This window comes from Camelina sativa, chromosome 19 (genome assembly GCF_030686135.1).
Source record: "Camelina sativa cultivar CO46 ecotype springtype chromosome 19, ASM3068613v1".
In the NCBI taxonomy this organism is placed as follows: domain Eukaryota; kingdom Viridiplantae; phylum Streptophyta; class Magnoliopsida; order Brassicales; family Brassicaceae; genus Camelina; species Camelina sativa.
Window position 1 is genome coordinate 115,997 of NC_141898.1, and position 23,485 is coordinate 139,481.

The following is a 23,485-nucleotide window of genomic DNA, read 5'->3' on the forward strand; positions in this document are numbered from 1 at the left end:
TGTTCCTAGGAAATTACAAAAATAAAATTAAAAAATTAATAAGCAAGCACAAAGAATTTGACTTTTGTGGCATTGATTTTTTCCTTTTTGAAAAAGAGGAAAACAAAATAAAAGAGACTAGGAGTAATTTAGTCACATAACATACATGCGGTATAGATTTAAGAAAAATGTAAAACATTGGGGTCGGTTAGATATTTACTAGAAAGATAAGGAAAAAAAGAAAAGGAAAAAAAAAAAATGGAGAGTTCTCTTTACCAACAAGAAACATAGAGATATTAATCTCATCAGCTCTTTCAGATCCCATTATCACAAATCGATCTCTCTTCGACAAAAAAAAAGCTCTCATCTTTCTTCGATTAATCTCAAATCATGTCTGCCCCAGCTGAATCTTCAGACTCGTAAGTACTCCCAGATCTCTTATTTTGTTTTCTCCGATCGGGAAAATCTCGGATCTCTTTTGCTTAAAGTCTAGGTTTTTATTCGATTTTGGGTACTTACTAGGGTTTTTGGTTGATCTTTTGATTTGTGTTTATAGGAAATCGAAGAAAGATTTCAGTACTGCTATTCTCGAGAGGAAGAAGTCTCCGAACCGTCTTGTCGTCGATGAAGCTATCAACGATGATAACTCCGTTGTTTCCCTTCACCCTGCTACCATGGAGAAGCTTCAGCTCTTCCGTGGTGATACCATTCTCATCAAGGTTTGGTTTTGCTTTTTGGATTCTCTTTTGATTGTGATATTGAATGGTTTGGTTTTTGAAATTAGGGTTTTTTTGCTTTGCTTGATCGGGGGATTTCTTATGTGTTTCTACACAAACCCTAGTTTATGATTTTGGGTATTGAATGATAGTATTGTATTGGTCTTGTCTTTATGAAGAGATTGGTTTTTTTTTGTGGTCTTCTATTAGTTCTGATTTGGTTTGGCTTTTGGCTTTCAGGGTAAGAAAAGAAAGGACACTGTGTGCATTGCTCTTGCTGATGAAACATGTGAGGAGCCAAAGATCCGGATGAACAAAGTTGTCAGATCTAACTTGAGGGTTAGACTCGGAGATGTTATTTCTGTTCACCAATGCCCAGATGTCAAGTACGGAAAACGTGTTCACATCTTGCCTGTTGATGATACCGTTGAAGGGGTCACTGGAAACCTCTTTGATGCTTACTTGAAACGTAAGTCGGCTTTTGTGCTTTGGTTGTTTCCTTGGAGATTCTTGTTTGGTTTGAGATAACTATTCGAATGATTTCTGAATAAAATTTTGTTTTTTTTAACAGCTTATTTCCTTGAGGCATACCGCCCCGTGAGGAAGGGTGATCTCTTCCTAGTCAGAGGAGGAATGAGGAGTGTGGAGTTCAAAGTTATAGAGACCGATCCTGCTGAATACTGTGTGGTTGCTCCAGACACAGAGATTTTCTGTGAGGGTGAGCCTGTGAAGAGAGAGGATGAAGAAAGGCTAGATGATGTAGGTTATGATGATGTTGGTGGTGTCAGAAAACAGATGGCTCAGATCAGGGAACTTGTTGAACTTCCATTGAGGCATCCACAACTATTCAAGTCCATTGGTGTTAAGCCACCAAAGGGAATCCTGCTCTATGGACCTCCTGGGTCTGGAAAGACTTTGATTGCTCGGGCTGTGGCTAATGAAACTGGTGCCTTCTTCTTTTGTATCAATGGACCAGAGATCATGTCTAAACTGGCTGGTGAGAGTGAGAGCAACCTGAGGAAAGCATTTGAGGAGGCTGAGAAAAACGCGCCTTCGATCATCTTCATTGATGAGATTGACTCTATTGCACCAAAAAGAGAGAAGACAAATGGAGAGGTTGAGAGGAGGATTGTGTCTCAGCTCCTTACACTCATGGATGGACTCAAATCGCGTGCTCATGTTATTGTCATGGGAGCAACCAATCGTCCCAACAGTATTGACCCAGCTCTTAGAAGGTTTGGAAGATTTGATAGGGAGATCGATATCGGTGTTCCTGACGAAATTGGACGTCTTGAAGTGCTCAGGATCCATACAAAGAACATGAAGCTTGCTGAAGATGTAATTTTCTAATTATATATATATATATATATATATATCCTTGCCTTTGTTTGTTGAGTGTAATGTTTATTGAAAGCTAAAATTTGCTTGTTGTTATTTTTCCCCCAGGTGGATCTCGAAAGGATCTCAAAGGACACACATGGTTACGTTGGTGCTGATCTTGCAGCTCTGTGCACAGAGGCTGCCTTACAATGCATCAGAGAGAAGATGGATGTGATTGATTTGGAAGATGACTCCATAGATGCTGAAATCCTCAATTCCATGGCAGTGACCAACGAGCACTTCCACACTGCTCTCGGGAACAGCAACCCATCTGCACTTCGTGAAACCGTAAGTATTGGCAGTGACAGTGCTCCGCTTAGAACGAGATCAAAGCCTATATTTTTTGCTTAATTCTCATTCCAAAATTTCTTTTTGGCTTTTCAGGTTGTTGAGGTTCCCAATGTCTCATGGAATGATATCGGAGGTCTTGAGAATGTTAAGAGAGAGCTCCAGGAGGTAAGTCCGTTCTTGCTTGATTATGTCCTTTATTGTAAGCCAAGCTTGTTTGTTCCTTTCTTGCTTGGATCTGTTCATTAATTGTAAGCTAAGCTGTGTCATTGTTCAAATGCAGACTGTTCAATACCCAGTCGAGCACCCAGAGAAATTTGAGAAATTCGGTATGTCTCCATCAAAGGGAGTCCTTTTCTACGGTCCTCCAGGATGTGGGAAAACCCTATTGGCCAAAGCTATTGCCAACGAGTGCCAAGCTAACTTCATCAGTGTCAAAGGTCCTGAGCTTCTGACCATGTGGTTTGGAGAAAGTGAAGCAAATGTCCGAGAAATCTTTGACAAGGCCCGTCAATCCGCTCCATGTGTTCTCTTCTTTGATGAACTCGACTCCATTGCGACTCAGAGAGGAAGCGGAGGCGGTGGCGATGGAGGCGGTGCTGCAGATAGAGTGTTGAACCAGCTTCTGACTGAGATGGATGGAATGAATGCCAAGAAAACCGTTTTCATCATCGGAGCAACCAACAGACCAGACATTATTGATTCAGCTCTTCTTCGTCCTGGAAGGCTCGACCAGCTCATTTACATTCCACTACCAGACGAGGATTCCCGTCTCAATATCTTCAAGGCCGCCTTGAGGAAATCTCCTATTGCTAAAGATGTAGACATCGGTGCACTTGCTAAATACACACAGGGATTCAGTGGTGCTGATATCACTGAGATTTGCCAGAGAGCTTGCAAGTACGCCATCAGAGAGAACATTGAGAAGGTCAGTGATCTCTATAATCTCTAATCTCTAATTAAAATGGCAACATTCTCTAATATCTGAACTTAATTCTCTTGGCTTTTGTTTCAGGACATTGAAAAGGAGAAGAGGAGGAGCGAGAACCCAGAGGCTATGGAGGAAGATGGTGTGGATGAAGTATCAGAGATCAAAGCTGCACACTTTGAGGAGTCTATGAAGTATGCTCGTAGGAGTGTAAGTGATGCAGACATCAGGAAGTACCAAGCCTTTGCTCAGACTTTGCAGCAGTCTAGAGGGTTCGGTTCTGAATTCAGGTTCGAGAATTCTACTGGTTCAGGTGCTACCACTGGAGTCGCGGATCCGTTTGCCACGTCTGCGGCCGCTGCTGCGGATGATGATGATCTCTACAACTAGTGATAACTTCGTTATCCTTTTTTTATTTAAGTTTAAAACTCGAATTCTCTACTTTTGGATTACTGGGAAAGAAAGTGATACTGATTCTTTCCTTGTGTTTCTAAGTTATCCGAATCTCTTGTGTTTGGGTTTTAATCAATGTTCTTAATTTTCGTTTCACTCCTTTTTTGTTCTTTAATTACAAATGAAGAGCAAAGGGATTACTAAAGATCTTTACAAAAGGATTGCAGATTACAATTGTATTAGTGGATCTGTTTCCTCCTCATGTCATGTTAATGCTGTTAAATTGGTCTCTCTCTAGACATTTAGAATTTTGTGACACGCTATAAATGGATTCCGAAGCTGAGGATGTTCTTTCTGCATCACTGGTGGTTGTCAGATAAGCCAAAAAGGATGCTTTTATTAATCAACAACAATTGATGTCAAGATAACAACAAATGCTGCTCCCAAGTCTTAAACGTAATTGAACATAATACGGCCACATGTTGGAGATTAAAGACGAACATATAATATATCTATTAGTGTTCTTGCTCAAACCTTGACCGTTAAATACTTAAATCTTTAGCCTTCAGCGCCAATTCCACGTGCTCTAGGACGTCTGACAGCAACCAGTGGATTGACTATGCCTTGTGAATCTCTTCCCAAACCCGAGCCTTCGACAAAACCCATTCTCGCCATCATCCTCGACCCAAAACCTGTTGTGTGCTGCTCAAAGGCTCCCAATCTTTTGTCTCTAATTCTTCCGGAACTAGAGGCACCATTGTCATGGGAGATGTGTTTCACATGTTTGCCAGAGGAAGAAGATCTGTTCCTTTTAGCATTGTTATTACTTGACGGACTCATGTCTTCAGTGTCAATGGAGAAATCCAGACCTAACCCAAGTGATTTTGGACGTTTAACAGCTTCTATTGGCTGTGCTATCCCCTTACCATCCTTTCCTAGACCGCCTCCATCTATGAATCCCATTTTCGCCATCATTTTGGATCCAAAGCCTCTGGTGTGCAGCTCGAATGCCCCAATGTCTGCTCCATTAGAGGTTCCTGGAGTAGTTTCAGCTACCCGTTTTGCATCTTTTTCACCAGAGGTTTTCGCAATAGCTATCTCAGAATCAATTACGCCACTTGACACAAATGATACAGGTTGATCAGCATATGAACTCTTCTTCCCATTGTTTTTGTTTCTCTCCCGTTCCTCTCTAGTAGGTCGCTTTTTGGTTGAGTCTTTTGCTTTCTTCTTATCTAAGCTTCCAGATTTTCCTTTTACCCCTCCACTGACAGCAAAATCATCATCCTCATCTCCTGCTCCTATCAGCTTCTCGATGCGAAGTTTATCACTTGCAGATGGCATACATGTCTGATATGTTCGAGTCACCGTCACAAAGCCTTTCTTTCCAGAACCATTGCAGCTACTTGATAAGCGGTACACATCTGCTAATCGTCTTACCTGAGAGCAATCTCGATTATGCATACGCTGGAAACAGTGCATGTCCACATTTTCCAGAACAAAACTCTCTAATTGAGAGTTGATCTCAGCAAGATCAACACCACGCTGCAACATTCTCTCACGGCGCTTCAGAGCAATGTATTCTTTGCGGTGTTTCTTCTTCTCACCAGGGAAATTACGTGACTTCTTGCTCTTTTGTGAACCTGAAGGCCAAGACTGAGGAAACTTAGCCACCTCTTTATTCTTATTCTTCTTCCCCGAAAGACTTCTTGGATCCTTCACATACATAAGATCATCCATTGTGAATGGATGATTAGCCTTACCATGCCCGGAGAAACGACTTCCTGTCGTCTTCTTCTTACCATATTCCATTGAAGCTTTTTGCAGACTAATACCAGTCAACTTCCTTGGTTTTCGATCAGAAGAATCACTATCAGAACTATCAACACTTGACAAATCCAATTTATCCAATGATTGTTCAGCTAACCAATGAGCATCCAACATAATCTCACTGCCACCAATACCTTCCAAGTAATCCTTTGCAACATCATCATCAATCTCGGAATGACTTCCAAACATGTCTTCCGAGCTGTCACTCTCAGATAATTCAGAAGACCCACTGCTACCTTCATCTCCAGATTCATCATCATCATCATCATCATCATTCGACCCTTCTTCTCCCTCACTCTCTTCACCAGATATATCTTCAGTATACAATTTCATCCCTCCTATAGAAATGAAACCCGAATTCCTTCTCGGTGTTTTCACAACATCAGGCATCACTTCATCCTCACTTGCATCAACCTCCTCCTCCTCATGAGCAAATGAACCACCTTTATCTTCCGACGCCTTTGGAATAATAGAAAGGCTACCACTTGGTGCAGCATCAGAACCATCACAAAATCCCAACCCTTTATGAGACTCATCACCCAAAACAAAACTCGGTTCGTATTCGTAATCATAATTTACCTTAACACCTTTAGAATACGAAGGCGTATGATCCAGAAATGCAACAATTTGAGTCGTCTCCGACTTACCCAACACCATAGGATTTGAATCATTCATTTGATCAACTTCTGCGACTGGTCTTCGGTCCAAGCCTTCCTCAAACTCGACGGGAGGATACTGATACACAAAATTATTACCATTGCATTTCCTTGGACCAGTAGTGGAAGCAGAAGCTTTCACACGATCTGAGCTTCTAAGATTCGATCCCTTTCTCGAAGAGCTTCCTCCTCCTCCTCGAGATGGCGTTGAAAAATCAGGATCCCGTGGGTAATCGGAGAGAACGCCTCCTTCTACGAACAGAGTAGTATTATTCTGACGTCGGCGACGACCACCGGAGGAAGACCCCGCCGCGGAATTGAAATTGGTTCTCGTGCTCTGTCCCGGAGATTTAGATTTACTTTTCCCAGAACCACCACCACCGTTGGATCTTCTCCTACCACCGCCTCGCATAATTTTAATAACCTTAATCCCAGAAAACCCTAATTTGGGGAAGACGACGATGGATGAATCAAAAGAAAGAATCAGATCTTTTATTAGTGTTCTTCTTCCCCCAAAATGAAATGGGCCACGTAGTTAAAACGATGGGTTTCGTGTCGTTTTGGCCTCCTCTCTTAGAGGATCTAATTGTTGGAATATTCGAAAATCGAAATGATGTGGCCCTAAAGCGAGGAAGAAGAAGTATTTTTAGATTGACCCCTAAGTTTTTATTCTATTTACAAAATCATCCCAGGATATTTCAATCTCTGTTACCAAACAGGAAAGTTAGTAGAAAGATAAATCGCCGGAGAAGAAGATAAAACAAACACAGAGAGAGAGAGAGAGAGAGAGCGACTGAGAGAGGAAGAAATGGAGAAGTATTTTGGAAATGCGTACAGGGGAGATCCAGGAGTGCCACATGCTGATGCGGATCGGTTTGTGAATATATGGATTGGTTCTGCTGCTTTCTCCGTTCTTACCTGGGTCAATCCTTACATGTGGCAGCTCTCCAACCAGTTCAAGTAAAATCCTTACCTGGATTCGGTTTTTATGTTTCGTGTTTGGTCTCTCTCTCTCTCTCTCTCTCTCAATGTTGTGAGTGTCTGGGTTCCGAAATTGGTTTTCCAAGTTCATGTGTTTTGGGTATTAGGTTTATGTTAAGGCTCTTGATTCTTTTTGGTTCGACTGTTCTGTTAAAGTTCTTCTTTTGCTGCTACATGATTGGTTACAGCGCAATGTTAGAAGGTTTTGTAATGTTAGAAGATAGTTTGATGTCTTTTAGGCGAACTGGGATGAAGTTATTATCATAGACATAGCTAAAACCTCAGGTTTCCATATCATCTAGTAGTTGAAGGAGTGGTTTTGTCTTATCGAGACTGTAACTGCATACCCTCTCTTTGTTCGTTTCTTTACTTCTATGATATGATGATTGGATTCACGATAGATATGACATAGTGTGATCAACTGTGTTTGAAGTCTTGTACATGAATAAGCATGTTTCTTCCCGATGAGTTCAGTGGTTTATCTAAAGTGTGGTTTTTTTTGTAACGATTCTCGTATTCTCTATGGCAGTTATCATGACAAGTGGATGCTGTTTGAGCAGTACCACTGGAAAAAAGCAAGGGCAAAGAAGGAGCCTTACGAATTCAAGGTTCAGACTATATCTAGCCTAAGAACTGAATCTGTTTTTCTTCATATATGATTACATTGCTCACAAGTTTATTTGGTTCTTCTCTTTGTTACTCAGTGGAACAAGATACCGAAAGAAGTCAGGGACTCGTATTATTACAACTGGCCTGTCTATTTCCCATAGAAGTCTCTCTGTGCTACGCGCCCGCCCCCTTGTGAATCAGAAGAGAAACCAAAAACTTGTGGAACTTCTATGGATTATAGCTCTATCTTTCTTCTTTGTTCTGTTCTTTGTAGTACTTTTGGATTTTCATCAATCACTCAACTCTTCACTCTTTAAACTCCTCTGGTTAAATCTCTTATATCATTATTGAAAGATTAGAAACACTGTCTTTTAAGCTCAGAACTAGAATCTGTTGATATGATCACCATTACCACCTTCCGGTTCTTTGTATTTGGTATTTAGTACTGTGTGGTCTCCAATGCTTGCTAAAAACTGTAATAGTGACTAATAAATAACTCGGACATGATTATTAGTACTAGTTTAGTTTTGTACTGCCTGCAATAGAAAAATTGCTTAATCTAGGGAGAAAATGTTATGCATCCATTGAAGCTGTAATATTGGTGGTAATATCAAGCTAGCTTCTTACGAAAACCTCTTACATTCAAATAAGTGTTGAGAGGAAAAAAATGAACAATCACCAGAACGGTGAATAAGAGAAAGAATGGTAAATTCTTGTAGGAAAAGAATTTCAACTAACATTGTTTCTCTACAATCTAAAATCAATACTCTCTACTTCCTTGTAGAATCTTCTGTACTTCTTCCGGCTGGCATGGAATGGTCAGAGGTCCTCTGAGCTGGAACCCGAACTCCTCCCTTGCTTGCTCGAGCAGCCTCATGAACTCAGGTTTGTTCAACTCTTCAAGCTCCAAAATAAACCTCTTAGCTCTCTCTCCTTTAACGGCAATCACCGCTACGTGCCCTTCCTTCACATCACTTGGAATCATCCATGCAGCACTACTACCCCGCATTACCCTCTACCTCGAACTCACCCACAATTCCCTACCCTTTTGGAGAATCTACTTTGTAGCTTTCTCATGAAAATCTTCAACTTCTTGCACATTCTCAAAACGTCAACAGTAGAAGTAAAGTTCTGGTTGGTGTTTATTTGCTTCTCCTTCCGTGGAGTTATTGCATTGTTTTGGGCTAGAGAGTAGTTTATATACTCGACGTTGATGTCAACACTCATGGTTAGGAAGTTTCCGAGAGATTTCTTGATTACAACATTAAATGCAAGTTCTCATTTGTGTATCAGCTGTAATCTTTCGTTGCTCTCCCTCAGAATCGTGGGGCCTCCTAAGAACACGCTTCTGCAGACCAAAAAGTGTAACTTCACACCTCTTTCCTTTTAAATTAGGATAATTGATCTCTCTGCTTCAATCTTTTTTCTTTGTTAAGACTCTAAAAATGTACTAATTCATCAAATGGTAGACACGTGTACTGCACAAGACACAAAAAGACTTTGATTATTTTTAGGTTTTCACTAAATTCAGACATCTCGAGCACATGTTTGGTTTCTTGCATTAATCACCGCTACGTGCCCTTTATATATTTGTAGTTGTATGTATATTGAGACGTACCGACACATAAAAGAAGTGAAGAAATTGTCATTATCTAGAGTAGAGTATTATTTGTATATACTGTACCATGTCAACTACCTTGTGGTCTGGTCTGTACGGAGTCACTAAATGTTCGTTCAAACTTTTAACACCATTCCGTACAACTTCAGTCTCCCCGTTCTTGATTTCTCTCTTCATTAATTTTTTCTTTGTAGCCCCACTTAAAACTCATTGTATATAACAGAAAGCTATAATTATACTTGTATAAGTGAGATCAAAACCTAACTTATATATATTTAAAATTCACAATAATTTGTTTTTCATAAATTAATATAAACATATAGTGGCGGGGGAAGCGTAGGCTGCGGCGAAAGTGGATGCGGCGGAGGGGACTGCAGCGAAGGTAGTTGCGGCAGAGGGGACTGCGGCGAAGGTGGTGGAGTGACATCGTCGGAGGAGGATGAGGAGGACGCAGCAGAGATACGTCTCACGGAGGAGACACGGCGGCGAGAAGAAGCTAACTTCTTCGACATGGTGAGAGTGCGTTTCCACATACTTTTTTTTTTTAGTTTTGAGTGTTTTTTAGTTTACAAGAGAGAGCTAAAAGTGGGTTTGATCAGAAAAAGATGGGGTGAATATATAAAGGAATCTCCGCGCTGTAAGTAGGGGCCTAGTGTAGTAATTATGAGTATCTCCAGAAACCACCGTGGTAGAAAAATAGCGAAAAGGACATTTTTTGTAAGATAATCGAGCTATTTTGATTTTTTTTATAGTTTTTTTCACTAATCATTTTAGTAACGTCCATTTTGGCATATATATCGATATTTTGTTTTTGTTGGTTGCGTTTGGGAAAACTATTTACCGGGATGTGCATGTATTACGTGTGGTGTGGCTGCTTTAAGACCCTAATTAGTTTTCATTACTTGTTGTTTCTGTTAAAACCTTCGTTCTTTAAACATATATAGATCCACAATTGCTTGGTTGTTTTTGTTTTATAGAAAAGTGAAAGAAATGCAGCATCTAGAAAAAACCTAATTATGCAATATTATATTCTAGCGCTAACTGAATCAAATAGTTTACTACGTACTGTCTTGTTAATAGTTAAATAAAATGAATAACTAAGACTAAGGTACTCTCGATGTTAATTAAATAATGAACTGCTCTATGTTAATTTGATAAGTATAACGAATATAATTAATGGTATTTTATTTGGTATTTTTGCCTATGCTATGTGGCTGTCGTGAAATTTGAAAGAGTACCCAATTAATAACCTGATGTACAAGTTACAATAATAATAACACTTAGTAATTTTTACTTCCTCGCTTCGTCGTCTACTGCCTTATTTATTTTTATTTTTCACACCCAACTTTTTGTTTTTAGTTAAAAAATATATTCGACAGTTCTTTTATCTTTAGTGTGCGGTACACCACGGCCACATAATTTCTATTATAATTTATATTCCATATTATATCTATTTGTTAAATATTGGATACTTTGTAAATAGAAAAATGACTAAATTTTCTGGTTGTTGTGCGGCTAATTATTTATATTATTTTTAACTTGCAATAAACTTTGTGACCATTTGTTTGTTATATTTAGTTTTTTTTGTTTAGTGTTTGAGATTCTATTTTGATTTTTAATTATTATAACAAAAAATAAGAGATCTAAATACATAATCAGTAATTTATACATTGTGATTAAGTCATATTTTTCCTAATAATTTAGTTAAATCAACTTGATTTTATGTCAAATATTCTAATATTAGTAGTCTTGATAAATAATTAAATAAGGATTTAACCTGTATTAACACAAATTTAATAATATTTTATTAATTTAAATATGTCATTTTTATAACTCATCTACTATATAACCACATTATATAGTATTTTAGAATTTTTTAGTTTTACATATACGTAATTAAAAAATTTATTAGTTTTATATATGTTAATTATAATATTTAAATAAATGTCAATCGAATTTTTTTTTACGTTAAGAATCAAAGCAAATACAGAATGAAAATCAAAATGGAAAACAAAATGAAAATCAAATTGTTGTTTTCTTTGTTTACGAAAGATTCAAATATAGAATATCTTCAAAATACAATATAATGTGTGATTATATATATGATAGTTTCTATTTCCATATTGGTTGCTATTATTTTTTTAATTGGAATGAAATGTAAAATATTTAGGAAACAAAATCTAGATTAATGTTAGTTTTGGAATTTTTTTAGGGATTAATGTTGTAAATAAATTTTTAAATAAATAAAACTAAAAAGTATTAATGTACTTAAAAAATGTTAATATAGATTTTTACAGTAATATTTATGGGATATTTTCTTCGTCGGTTCACCTACTGCTTTATTCATTTAATAACCCAACTCTCCGTTTCAGTAAAAAAAAAAGAGTAACAATAACTATTCGACATTTACTAATGGTAAACTCAACCATTTTATTTATTTACTGTTCGTAGATCATGATGTTCGTTATTTCATCGTTTTAATATTAAGGAACCATGTAAACTCGTTAAAATAACAACTAGGGTTGGGTATTCGGGTAACCCGTTCGGATTCGGGTATTACTCATTCGGGTTCGGATAAACGGGTTTAGAAAAATAGAATCTATTGGGTATTTTTAGATATATGGGTTCAGTTCGGTTTGGGTACTATCGGATTCAGGTCGGTTTGGGTTACAAATTTTAGAACCCGACTAGTACCCGAACTACCGGATACCTGAAAAAATATTATTAAATTTAAATAAATTTAGTTAAATTTTGACTTACATAACAAAATATTTTTGATATTTTGATTATTTTTGATATTTAGGTATAAAACTAAATGAAATATTCAAAAATTATAATCATAATTTTGGGATAATTGCATTATATTAATGATAAATATTATAAATATGTTTATATGTTCGGGTTTAATGGATATCCAAACGGGTACCCGGGTATTACCCAACCCTAATCCGAACCCACGAATATTAGAAAATAGAACCCAATAGAGTTTTATAGGCAAATCCGTACCTAACCCGAACCCGATTTTTCAAGTCCGGTTTCGGGTATAATTTTTATGTCCAGGCCTAATAACAACAACACACGGAAGGAAAGTGACTATAGTACCTACGGCATGTTACGGATATACTTGTATAGATTGAAACTACATCTCTTTTTGAATAAATCAATAATTCTATACATTCAATGATAGTTATTGGAGGCCGTTGTTCGCCTTATATATGAAATCATCTGAACTAGTAACCCTATTTCTAATTTCTACATTTCAGATACATATTATTTACCTAGTGATTATTAATTTAACCCTTCTAATTTTTGCTGAGCGCCTAACGCTTAGACGACGCTTAAGCGACCGCCTATACCACTTTTTTGAACATTAACGCACACCGAATTCACAAAGCATTTTAAACTGAATTTGTTGAGGACTACAAATATTGCATTACATCACTTTAGGGAATTTAAATTAAATGATCTTATATCTAATTGTATTTAAAATGATATTGGATTACAAGCGGGAAAAGTTGAGGTTTATAACACAAAGACATACAAATACGGACTATAACGAAATACCACATCTACTAAGTCTTTAACATTATTAAGATTGCACTAAAATTGTAAACTTAATTGGATTTCATTAGGTAACCGGAGTTGTACGAATCTATAAGCCGAGACATTAAGTTGATCAAATTCCGAGGTAGGGCATAATCCAACCATGTAATCATATTTAGTTGACCTCACATATTTAAGCTTGGAATTGCATAGTATTCAAATCTTGGCCTTCGCACAAAACAAAGCTTGGCCATCCATTATATTTGCGTCGTGAAATGTTCCAAATTGGATATTTTGCTTACTAGTATTAAAAATTTAAAACACAGTCATAGTATATAAAATAAAAAAAAACTTAATTGGAAAAAAACTATTTTATTCGCTGTTTCGGGGTGTTCATTCCCATCCGAAGTTGTCTTTGTATAAGGGATTAACTCTTAACTTTTAGAACCAAAACAAAGTTTATATTTAACCAAAACAAAGTTAGTTGAAAGGAAAAAAAAAACGTCAAATGGAATGTGAATTTTATAGGTGTTGATAATTACACTGTAATCAACCTTTGAAGAATCATGAGGAATCAAACTTAATATATTAGCCCATTTAAAGATATATGGGCTACAAGAAAAAGAATTGAAATCGGCCCACTAATTAGCAAATATATAAGAAGAAGGTAAACGTACGAGTAAGTGAGTTGTTCGAATCTTCCATACTTAACACTCTACATTTGTGCTTCTGACATACTCATCATCTCTAGTTAAGTACACAAAGATATCGACCCTATAATTATTTAATAGATTTGGGACTATGCATTATAAGATGATAGAGAATTTGACGAGTAAGAAGAGAAAGAAATAGAAATAAATGTCGATTTTTGTTTGTTTGTTATCGGAGCATGTATCCCCCAAAAATTTGGTCGTGAGCCCTAAGGTAAAGAAGGTCTGCAAATTTCCCTAGCTACTCTAGTTTCAATAACAATCTGATGATTTTTGGGTGATCAGTATCTAAACACTTAGAGAGTCTTTAAACTATCAAAACTTGGAATACTTGCCAATTAGGCAATTACCCATATAGTTGATTTGATGTTTCAGTACAAAGCAACAGTAATTTAGATTTTAGAGTTACTTGACTTCATATGTATCTTCTTATTCACGGAAGTTGCTTGTTAATTTGTATTTTGAGATGTGTAATCAGCAAACTCTTTTAATTCTTACTAGCTAAATTCATATCCCAAATTCAGGTTTATAGGTTTTGTACCAATCTAAGGTTATTTTTTTGGTCGTCTCCAATCTAAAGTTACTAGTAATTCTAATCAGAAGCTACATGCATGAGGAATCAAACTTTTAACCTCAAGTTTAAGGTAAAATAAAATGAACTTTTAACCACATGCATGAGGAGTCAATCAACTACTAGCTTTGTGTATTTATTCTTTTGGAGTTTGATTCTCATCTTCTCTTCTGTTATGTTCTTTTAATTAACAAGAAAAGCTTTGTGTGCATGATGATCCTTAACTGTAATAAAATATATTTTTTAATTAATGTCAATAATATAGATGCAAATCAAGCAATGACTAACTTAGTTGCGTTGCATCACATTACCTATATTGTATTTACAACACTTACATGTAAGAAGTTGACAAGAATTTGTGCGTTTCAGTGCATATTCTTTCTCTGTGCAGCCACAATAAAGACCATTATAATCGGAGACGCAAGCAGAATCACATATAGGAGCGTCTCATACTCATCTATACCCATTGCCTCTCTTTCATTATCCTCTTGCGCTTTGTAATTCACATTATCTTTGATAAAGGCTTCAAAGTAGTTCTGATAACCAGTGTTTCCCTCCATGAAGCTCGACCCCTTTAACATTGAGCATCTCCATTGCCTACAAGTGTGTTAAGAAAAACCCTCACATGTTTAAGAGAAACTGTTTGCCAAAACCAGATGATAGAAAACACTACGAGAAGCCAACACGTTTTTATCGTTAAGCACACAATAAGCAAAACAAATAGAGTTGAATGGCTCTTGCCGGATCTTAGTCAAAGAGAAAACACAAGTTGTGTTACACAACTCATCTTGCTCGTTGTGATTAGTAGGTATAATACTTTTGGGAGTGTTTTTGAGTTACCTGGAAACTGAACATGAACTGCCTCGCTTTCTTGCTCACTCTCGGATTTGGGTGGGATAGAAGCTTCTCATACATGCCCCTTGCCTTATCTTCCCTGTCAGTCACTCCACAATAAGAGTTTAAGGGCACATGAGCCCATAAATACTAACCAGTAGTCAACAAGACTACTTTTGAGGATATCTTAGAACATTCGCAAATGACCATCAACTTGGTAAGTATAACAGGGAAGCTTCAAGTATTTTGTGGTTTCCTTCGGGAGTTTTAGAGCTTGAGAGAGTTTTGGGACAATGATTTACAAATACAAATTTACATGAGGCTATTAAAAATTCAAATATTCATGAAGAAATACTTGTCACCCTGTAGTTGCATCAAGAGAAATACAAAGAGAGAAAAACTTACTTTCGAAGTGAATCCTGACACAACTAAACTCGTACCTAGTTAAGGTCACATCTACTAGAGCGAACATTAGAACTTACAAGTAATTAACATCATCTTCTGAATAACTACTTCTTTCGGTATCTAGGACTAGGTGGATCAATGGATTAAGATGTCGATAGAATATCACATAACAAGGTCATGGAACTAATGATGCAAAATAATTAGGTTCTTAAAACCTTATTGATTGTATGTTTGGTTGTTATATAAGATAGTTGGATTCTTTGCTCCACAAACATGCTGCGGATAGATAGTAAAGAAGTCTCATGCAATCAGAACGAGTAAGGCATATGCAGAAGAATTGTTGTATGAGTAGATTAATGCAGAAACATAGACATGAAGTAAAAAACAAGATTTGGAGAAATTACCTTAAAAAACTATTTTCTCCATGACCTTTTCATAGTATGGCAAAGCTTCCTTGAGTCTCCCCGAATCCATAAGCGAGTTCCCCTTGTCTATTGCCTGTTATAATAAAGAAAGTATTAAAATTAACGGAAGAAGTAGATGATGAGCTAAACGATCCTAATTTCTAGCTATCTTGATGCACAAATAGATGCAGAACATGCCTGTAAATAAAGTAAATATTTTCTTTATAGGTTTTCTCCACTCAAATCAATTTTTAAAAAACTTTCTAGAAATGTGGCAACGTGTAAATCTAAATATTTACAATAAGAGAATCTGCTTGAGAAATCAGGAGTCATAGTTTCAGTTGAACCCACATCTTTGCTCTATTTGATCTATAAGTAAGGTTCTAAAGACGGTAACATAAAATTTATAAGATATAGCTTGGAGCATTTTCATTGAGAGCAAATTTGCTCTGTAAATGAGATTTCTTTTGTGTGACATTACATCCAAATTAACTTCAGCATCAGGTCTATTTTCAAAGAAGAACAAAAATGTCTTTGGAGTACCTTCTCACACTCAAGTTTGAGTTTGGGATCAATATTCAGTCCGATTGATTTCTTGTACGCAGCGAGCATTTTTTTGTTTTGTCTGTGCTTCTCTCGCAATCCTCTCTTCAGCGGTTTCAACTGAATCACCCGGTTGGAGAGTCCTTCCACCACCAAACTTAAACAGAAAAAAAAAGTATATATCTCTGTCCTCAGGAAAGTATACATTCGAACAAAGTTAAGATGCAAATTCTTATAGCTAAAATTAGCCCCAAGCTCATGAACATGAATGGATTAGTTTTAATCTTTTAGAGGTTCAAGTTGTTCAGAAACCTATTGAAAATACTACTTGGAATTTGGAAAACATAGTGTTGTAGGACATATACATGATAAAATTTTGCATATCATCAACAAGAAACGAATTACTCAAACAATTCGACGAGCTATCTGTATTTGAACCTTTCTGTTACTCCTACCTTTAATAATCTGGAGTAATTGGCTCTATTATCCTAACTTAACATCATTGGACAAGCAACTTTTTCCCCCTTTGAGTTCTTAGGTACAACTAATTCAGTTGCATAAGACATCTATTTAGATGGGCCAATCACATACCGTCTTGGAGATGTTGCTACCCATGTAGAAACTTTGGGCTTATACACATCAGAGTTTCCATCTCCTTCTTGATTGACATCCTTCTCTTTCTCCGCAAATCTCGTTTTATCACCAACAATAAACTCCACCTCAGGTAAGTCTCCTTCAGGAAGATAGTCTACAACAGGAACAAGTCCCCCTAGAAGCCCTCTTGTGCTTCTCTTATCAGCAAAGCCAAGCTCCATGAAATCTATGCTGGACACTTTCAACTATTTCTTCTTACCCTCATTATCTTCAACAACCTTATTTGATGATCTAACAAGACTTTGCTCTATACTACCTGAAGCGCATAACGGTTCATTTTACCGGTTTAAATTAGTTTATATTGGTATAAGAATTGTTTTACTATTCAATTTTTTAGCTCGACCAATTGTTAATTCAAATCGGTTTAGTTTGGTTCAATTTAGTTTTTTTATGTGCACACAATCCTGATACATTGATAAATACTTTTGAGTTGATAACATTGATTTGCATTTATAATGATTTAGAATGTACGGACTATTTTGAATTTTCATTTGCAAAAATCTCTTGATTATATATATTGTAATAAATTTAAGTTGATTTGATCTAATTGCACAAAACTGGATTTGGTTTGGTTTGTTCGGTACAAATTATTGTTTTTTACTCCTACGAAATTCAGTTTTAGTAGCTCAATTTTGGTTATATTCGGTTAAGTTTGGCTTGTTCAATGTTTATGCCGAAAATTATAGGATGTTAAAAGATGAAAGTGGAAATTTGCATAAATACTCTTAGTTTTTAATCTTGATGAAATTGAGAGTTTGTATAGATATTTGCATAAATTAGATATGAATTGACCAATTTTGTTTCAAATCAGACTTAGATTGTTCCAATATTTATTTTTTATGCAAATAATCATTAATTCTTTTCCTTATACCTTAATAAATATACTATTAAGTTGATAACATTGATTTGCAATTTTCAAGGTTAGAATGTACCACAGTTTTGATTTTTTTGTTTGCAAAATATTCTTAGTTTTTAATATTAATGAAATTGGGAGTTTGTATAGATATTTGCATAAATTAGATATAGATTGACCAAATTTTGATTCAAATCGGTGTAGGTTGGTCCATTATTCAGTTTTGTATGCACACAATCATTAATTACATTCTTTATACATTGATAAATTTATTATTGAGTTGATAACATTTATTTGCAATTTTCAAAGTTAGAATGTATGAGAGTTTTGATTTTTTTTTTGTTTGCAAAATACTCTTAGTTTTTAATCTTGATGAAATTAGGAGTTTGTATATATATTGACATAAAATAGATATGAGTTGGGCAATTTTTGATTCAAATCGGTTTGGTTTGGTTCAATTCAGGTTTTTTATGCATACAATCCTTAATTCATTTTATTATATATTAATAAATTTACTATTGAGTTGATATCATTGATTTACAATTTTTAGAGTTAGAATGTATCAACAATTTTGAATTTTTGTTTACAAAATACTTTTAGTTTATAATCTTGATGAAACTAGAAGTTTGTATAGATATTTGCATAAAACAGATATTGATTGGCCAATTTTTGATTCAAATCGGTTTAGTTTTATCTAATTCATACTTTTTTATGCATACAATTATTTATTCATGTCCTTATATATTGATAAAGCTACTATTGAGTTGATAACATTGATTTGCAATTTTCAGATTTAGAATATATGGATAATTTTGAATTTGTGTTTGCAAAACACTCTTAGTTTTTTAAACTTGATGAAAATACATTTGATGAGTATTAATGAATTATCCGTTTATTTGATCTAATTACACAAATTTGGATTTGGTTTGGTTTATTTGGTACAAATTATTGTTATTAATTATAACAAATTTAGTTTTAGTAATTTTGAATTAGTTATATTATCTAGTTTTGCCATATATGACATGAAATAAAATTGAGTAATTTAATAATACTAGTTTTTCAACGAAAAATTTGAACATAACAAAATTGGCATTATAACAGTTGACAACCAATATTTTGGACGTCGATTATAAATTCTCACAAAGAGGTAATGGCAGGAAAAGCAATGAATTATTTTAAATAAAATATTCTTGAGTAACAAGGACAATTGCTGAATTAGAAAGTGATGAAATGTCATTTATATAGTCAAAGACCATTTTAATAATTTTTTTTATCATGGTAGCCAAATACATGGCAAATATATCAAATGGGAAACAAAGAAAAAGTAGTAATATTGTGATCTTAAATTTGATTAAAAAAATATGTCCAAAAAAATATTTAAGAGAAGATAAAGACAAAAAAATAACGAATGATGACTTTATTTTGTAACTACTATTAGCCGGTATTTCCACCAAGATCTAAGAAGCATTAGAATCAGTCAGACACCAAGAGATAATTAGATTTTTTTTTAGACAAATACGTAGAGATAATTAGATATAAGATCATAGAGTGAGAGTCCAAAATGCCGTACTAGGGAACATTATCTAAAACGTGAAATGATATAAAAAAAAATTAATAGGATAAAACATAATCTAAATACGGATGATAAGGAGACCATATATAATCAGATTGTTGATTATAAGATAATATTTCCTATGCTTACACTTAATTGTTGTTGTTGGAGGAAACCAATAGAGTTAACCACGGAGAAGATCACAAATGCCAATAATAAGAGGAGCCACCAGCAAAGTAGAAAAAGTTATGTATAAAATCAGAGATCTTTTTTGTTTATAATATATTGATGATTTAAGATTTTTTTTAAATAATTTACAATTTTATAATCATTAAATTGTTTATCACTAAATTCATATACTAAATCAAAAATTACATTTGTACTCTCTTTTTTTGGTCGTCGTCTCTAAATCCGAAGTTTTAACCTAAAGTTTAATGTAAAAAATATAATGTGAAGTGAAAAATTATATATGTATATTTTTTATAATGCGAAATTAGAGATAACGACCCAAAAAAAAAGCATAGAGAGAGAGAGTTATAATAACCAAAATAAGTGGGCAAATATTAAATAAATAGAAATTGATAGGCACTTGAAGTGTAAATTTATATCTGTATCTATTTTGATTTTAGTCCCTTTGTTCCCCTTTCGGCTATCTCTCTCTTCTCTCTCTCGCTCTCTTCCTGATTTGATCGCCGGGAAATTTTAGCCGTCCGATCAACAATCTTATTAAACTCCGAGAAAGATTCTTCTATCAGTCTAATGTTCTGATTTTCACCACCTCAGATCTCCGATAACATCATTCCGGTACCATTTCTCGCCTTCTTTGGCCACATCTTTATCCGCGGGATTACGCAAATGAGGAGCCTTTGATCCAATAGAGGCATAGAGTGGAAGCCACATCTGATAATTTCTTTTCGAATCTGAATACTCTCAGTGTTTTTTTAAATTCGCCCTCCGTTGCATTTGCTGATTCAATTCTGAGCTCCTTATTAGCTTATAGTGAAATCTCTCCTCGGCTTGGGAACTTAGGGTTTCTAGTTTGGTTTGGGGGAGCAAAAGTTAAAGTGTGCTTCTTTCTGAGTCACTCCCCTTAGCTCTTAGTTGCGTAAGCCATGTTAAGGAAAATCATGAAAGGTGGGCATCGAAAGCCCTCTAAATCCGAAGCTAATGAACCTTCTAGTTATGGGATTGGTCCTCCTGCTCCTGGCTCCAATGTCGTTGTTAGTCACGCGTCTCGTGGTGCATTGCTTAATTCGTCTCCGTCTCCTGTGACGGCTACTCCGCCTTTGGGCTCCGTGGAGCCACTCCCTTTGTTCAGAGATGTGCCTGTTTCAGAGAGGCAAACCTTGTTCTTGAGGAAACTTCAGAATTGCTGTTTCCTGTTCGATTTCACTGACACTGTTAAGAACGCCAGAGAGAAGGAGATTAAGAGGCAAACGTTGTTGGAGCTGGTTGATTTTATACAGTCTGGGTCTAGTAAGATCTCTGAGTCGTGTCAGGGAGAAATGATTAAGATGGTTTCTGTTAATATATTCCGGTGTCTCCCTCCAGCTTCACATGAGAATACGGGCCAAGAGCCTGCAGATCCTGAGGAAGAGGAACCTTATTTGGAACCTTCTTGGCCTCATTTGCAGCTGGTTTACGAGTTGCTGCTGAGATATGTTGTTTCGACTGACACGGATACAAAGGTGGCTAAACGGTATATCGACCATTCTTTTGTGTTGAAGTTGCTTGACTTGTTTGATTCTGAGGACCCGAGAGAGAGGGAGTATTTGAAAACGATTCTTCATAGGATTTATGGCAAGTTTATGGTTCACAGGCCCTTTATTAGGAAAGCAATCAACAACATATTCTATAGGTTTGTTTATGAGACAGAGAGACACAGTGGGATTGGGGAACTCTTGGAGATCCTAGGTAGTATCATTAACGGGTTTGCGTTGCCTATGAAGGAGGAGCACAAGTTATTCTTAATCAGGGTCTTGATACCTTTGCATAAGCCAAAACCAATTGTTGTGTATCATCAGCAGTTATCTTATTGCATCGTTCAGTTTGTGGAGAAAGATTATAAGCTTGCGGATACAGTAATCAGGGGTTTATTAAAGTATTGGCCCGTGACAAACTGCGCGAAGGAGAATCTCTTCCTTGGAGAACTTGAAGAAGTTCTTGAGGCAACACAGCCTGTCGAGTTCCAGCGTTGCATGGTTCCGTTATTCCAACAGATTGGTCGCTGCCTCACGAGCTCTCACTTTCAGGTTAGTATGAGTTGGCTTTTCATTTTGATCTCGTCATGGAGGGCTCTCGTCTATGCATATCACCTTAAATAAAGAGATTTTGTTATTTACCATTTTCTGCGCAAGAAGTCACGATATATTAAGAATATTGATGCATTGTATATTCCGTGTTGCGTGCTAGTGTCCTGTATTCCTCTCACCTTCAAGTCAAGTTCGTTTGACTCTGGTCTGATTCATCACCTGGAAAAGAATGCAACTTTAGTGCTTCGTCAAGTTTATGGTGCAAATTGTTTTTTAACTTTTTGCTTGCGTCTTTCTCCATTTCTGCCACAATGCTGAATTTCATTTCAGAAATTTTTAGAATGATGTTGTTGGCATCATTCAGTTGATGGCGTTTTTTCATGCTGCTGATAGCTACTGCTCTGATTAAATCCGTGGATCTTAGATCATTAGTCATTTCCAACTTAATCGAGCTTAATAACTCTCTGAATGTGTTGGCACTGTTGCTTTTGCTTAATTCACGAGTCATGAAATTCGTTGCCAATGCTTTATTAAGTTTATGGTGGATGTTTTTTTCTTTTTCTCCTTGCTTTGCCTCTTTCTTCATTTTTGCCACACTGTTCAATTTCATTTCACAACATTATTATAATGATGTTGTTGGCACTGCTCTCATTATGTTGATGGGTTATCTCATGCTGTTGATAGCTACTACTCTGATTAAATCCTTGGATTCTTCAATCATCTGCATTTTCCATGATACAGTCTTTCAAACTTAATGTTGCTTTTGCTTTATTCACGAGTCATTGATTTCCGCTGCACAATGCTTTTACTTGGAGTATAGCAGGAAAAAGGAGACATGAGCATCTTTTCCTATGTGGTATCTATTTGTGTGATTAGACTGAAGCATGTTTGATCTCCTTGGTTGTAATCACAAGTCTGATTAATTCTCACTGATTGCTAGCAAGTAGCAATTACACATCGTATTATGTCTTTTCAAAAAATTGGATAATTCTTTTGTGGGTTTTGCCTAATTGTTTACATACATATCTCAAAAATCTGACACAGGTTGCAGAACGAGCATTGTTCTTGTGGAACAACGAGCACATTGTGGGTCTAATCGCGCAGAACCGAAGCGTGATCCTTCCAATCATATACCCTGCACTGGAGAAGAACATCCAGTCTCACTGGAACCAAGCAGTTCATGGTCTAACCACAAATATCAAGAAAATGTTCATGGAGATGGATCCTGAACTCTTTGAAGAATGCCAGAGGCAGTATGAAGAGAAACAAGCGAAATCTAAACAAGTGGAAGAACAACGGCAATATACATGGAAGAGATTAGCAGAAGCAGCGGCGGATCGAGACAGAGGAGGAGAAGAAGATCATATGATCACTTCCTAGATTGATCAAAAAGGGTATTATTCTTTCACTTTTTTTTGTTTGTTTGTTCTCATTTAATCAAATGTTTACTATTAATTTTCCTTTTTTAAATTTCGATTTGTTTTTGTTTTGAGAAATCATGGGTTCAAAATTCTGATTGCTCAGAGAAGTAGAGAGAAGTGAGCTGTTTACTATGAGAGAATATGTTAGTACTAAGAATGTGTTTGTGATCTTCTGTCTAATTTTTTATCCCGTGGAAGGGCAGTTTTAAATTTTGTAAAATTTGAATTATATATACTGAATGTTTGTATACTACTACTAGCCATCTCAAATCCAATTTAGTATTCTTGTTTGTCTTTTTTTTTTCCCTCCCTTTGTGTTACTAGTGTATACACTAGGATTCATTTCATAATGTGGAATAAACTAG

The 23,485-nt window shown here is 35.9% G+C and overlaps 4 protein-coding genes and 2 pseudogenes across 5 annotated transcripts; 3 read left to right on the top strand and 3 right to left on the bottom strand.

Moving 5' to 3' along the window:
• The first annotated feature begins 208 nt into the window (after positions 1 to 208).
• Positions 209 to 3,840, top strand: LOC147919993 (cell division control protein 48 homolog A-like). Its single transcript, XM_087501890.1, has 8 exons — positions 209 to 398; positions 536 to 698; positions 936 to 1,164; positions 1,267 to 2,033; positions 2,142 to 2,363; positions 2,460 to 2,531; positions 2,647 to 3,291; positions 3,379 to 3,840. Exons 1-8 carry the CDS (start codon positions 370 to 372, stop codon positions 3,679 to 3,681), a joined length of 2,430 nt encoding a protein of 809 aa, XP_087358016.1. The 5' UTR covers positions 209 to 369; the 3' UTR covers positions 3,682 to 3,840.
• A 221-nt stretch (positions 3,841 to 4,061) lies between these two features.
• LOC104745160 (uncharacterized) lies at positions 4,062 to 6,582 on the bottom strand. Its single transcript, XM_087501891.1, has one exon. The coding sequence runs from the start codon at positions 6,580 to 6,582 to the stop codon at positions 4,243 to 4,245; it is 2,340 nt and encodes a 779-aa protein (XP_087358017.1). The 3' UTR covers positions 4,062 to 4,242.
• A 261-nt stretch (positions 6,583 to 6,843) lies between these two features.
• On the top strand, positions 6,844 to 8,122 carry LOC104764684 (uncharacterized). Its single transcript, XM_010488262.3, has 3 exons — positions 6,844 to 7,130; positions 7,681 to 7,759; positions 7,856 to 8,122. Exons 1-3 carry the CDS (start codon positions 6,979 to 6,981, stop codon positions 7,919 to 7,921), a joined length of 297 nt encoding a protein of 98 aa, XP_010486564.1. The 5' UTR covers positions 6,844 to 6,978; the 3' UTR covers positions 7,922 to 8,122.
• A 192-nt stretch (positions 8,123 to 8,314) lies between these two features.
• Positions 8,315 to 9,087, bottom strand: LOC104745163 (auxin-responsive protein SAUR71-like; annotated as a pseudogene).
• Positions 9,088 to 14,567: 5,480 nt separating this feature from the next.
• LOC104767396 (uncharacterized) lies at positions 14,568 to 20,347 on the bottom strand (annotated as a pseudogene).
• On the top strand, positions 20,079 to 23,411 carry LOC147919994 (serine/threonine protein phosphatase 2A 57 kDa regulatory subunit B' beta isoform). 2 transcript variants are annotated; one of them, XM_087500414.1, is made up of 2 exons: positions 20,079 to 21,699; positions 22,744 to 23,411. In XM_087500414.1, the coding sequence occupies exons 1-2, from the start codon at positions 20,560 to 20,562 to the stop codon at positions 23,077 to 23,079; spliced, it is 1,476 nt and encodes a 491-aa protein (XP_087356540.1). In that variant the 5' UTR covers positions 20,079 to 20,559; the 3' UTR covers positions 23,080 to 23,411. The 2 variants fall into 2 exon arrangements, with proteins under 2 accessions (XP_087356540.1, XP_087356541.1); XM_087500415.1 differs by lacking the exon at positions 22,744 to 23,411 and adding an exon at positions 22,520 to 22,702 and having other exon boundaries at positions 20,101 to 21,699.
• The last annotated feature ends 74 nt before the right edge of the window (positions 23,412 to 23,485 follow it).

Coding starts and splice junctions, on each gene's coding strand:
- LOC147919993 (XM_087501890.1), top strand. CDS start 370: ATGTCTGCCCCAGCTGAATCTTCAGACTC. Junction 2,034..2,141: donor ACATGAAGCTTGCTGAAGAT/GTAATTTTCTAA, acceptor TTTTTCCCCCAG/GTGGATCTCGAAAGGATCTC. Junction 2,532..2,646: donor TTAAGAGAGAGCTCCAGGAG/GTAAGTCCGTTC, acceptor GTTCAAATGCAG/ACTGTTCAATACCCAGTCGA.
- LOC104764684 (XM_010488262.3), top strand. CDS start 6,979: ATGGAGAAGTATTTTGGAAATGCGTACAGGGGAGATCCAGGAGTGCCA. Junction 7,131..7,680: donor CAGCTCTCCAACCAGTTCAA/GTAAAATCCTTA, acceptor TCTCTATGGCAG/TTATCATGACAAGTGGATGC. Junction 7,760..7,855: donor AGGAGCCTTACGAATTCAAG/GTTCAGACTATA, acceptor TTTGTTACTCAG/TGGAACAAGATACCGAAAGA.
- LOC147919994 (XM_087500414.1), top strand. CDS start 20,560: ATGTTAAGGAAAATCATGAAAGGTGGGCATCGAAAGCCCTCTAAATCC. Junction 21,700..22,743: donor TCACGAGCTCTCACTTTCAG/GTTAGTATGAGT, acceptor AATCTGACACAG/GTTGCAGAACGAGCATTGTT.
- LOC104745160 (XM_087501891.1), bottom strand. CDS start 6,582: ATGCGAGGCGGTGGTAGGAGAAGATCCAACGGTGGTGGTGGTTCTGGG.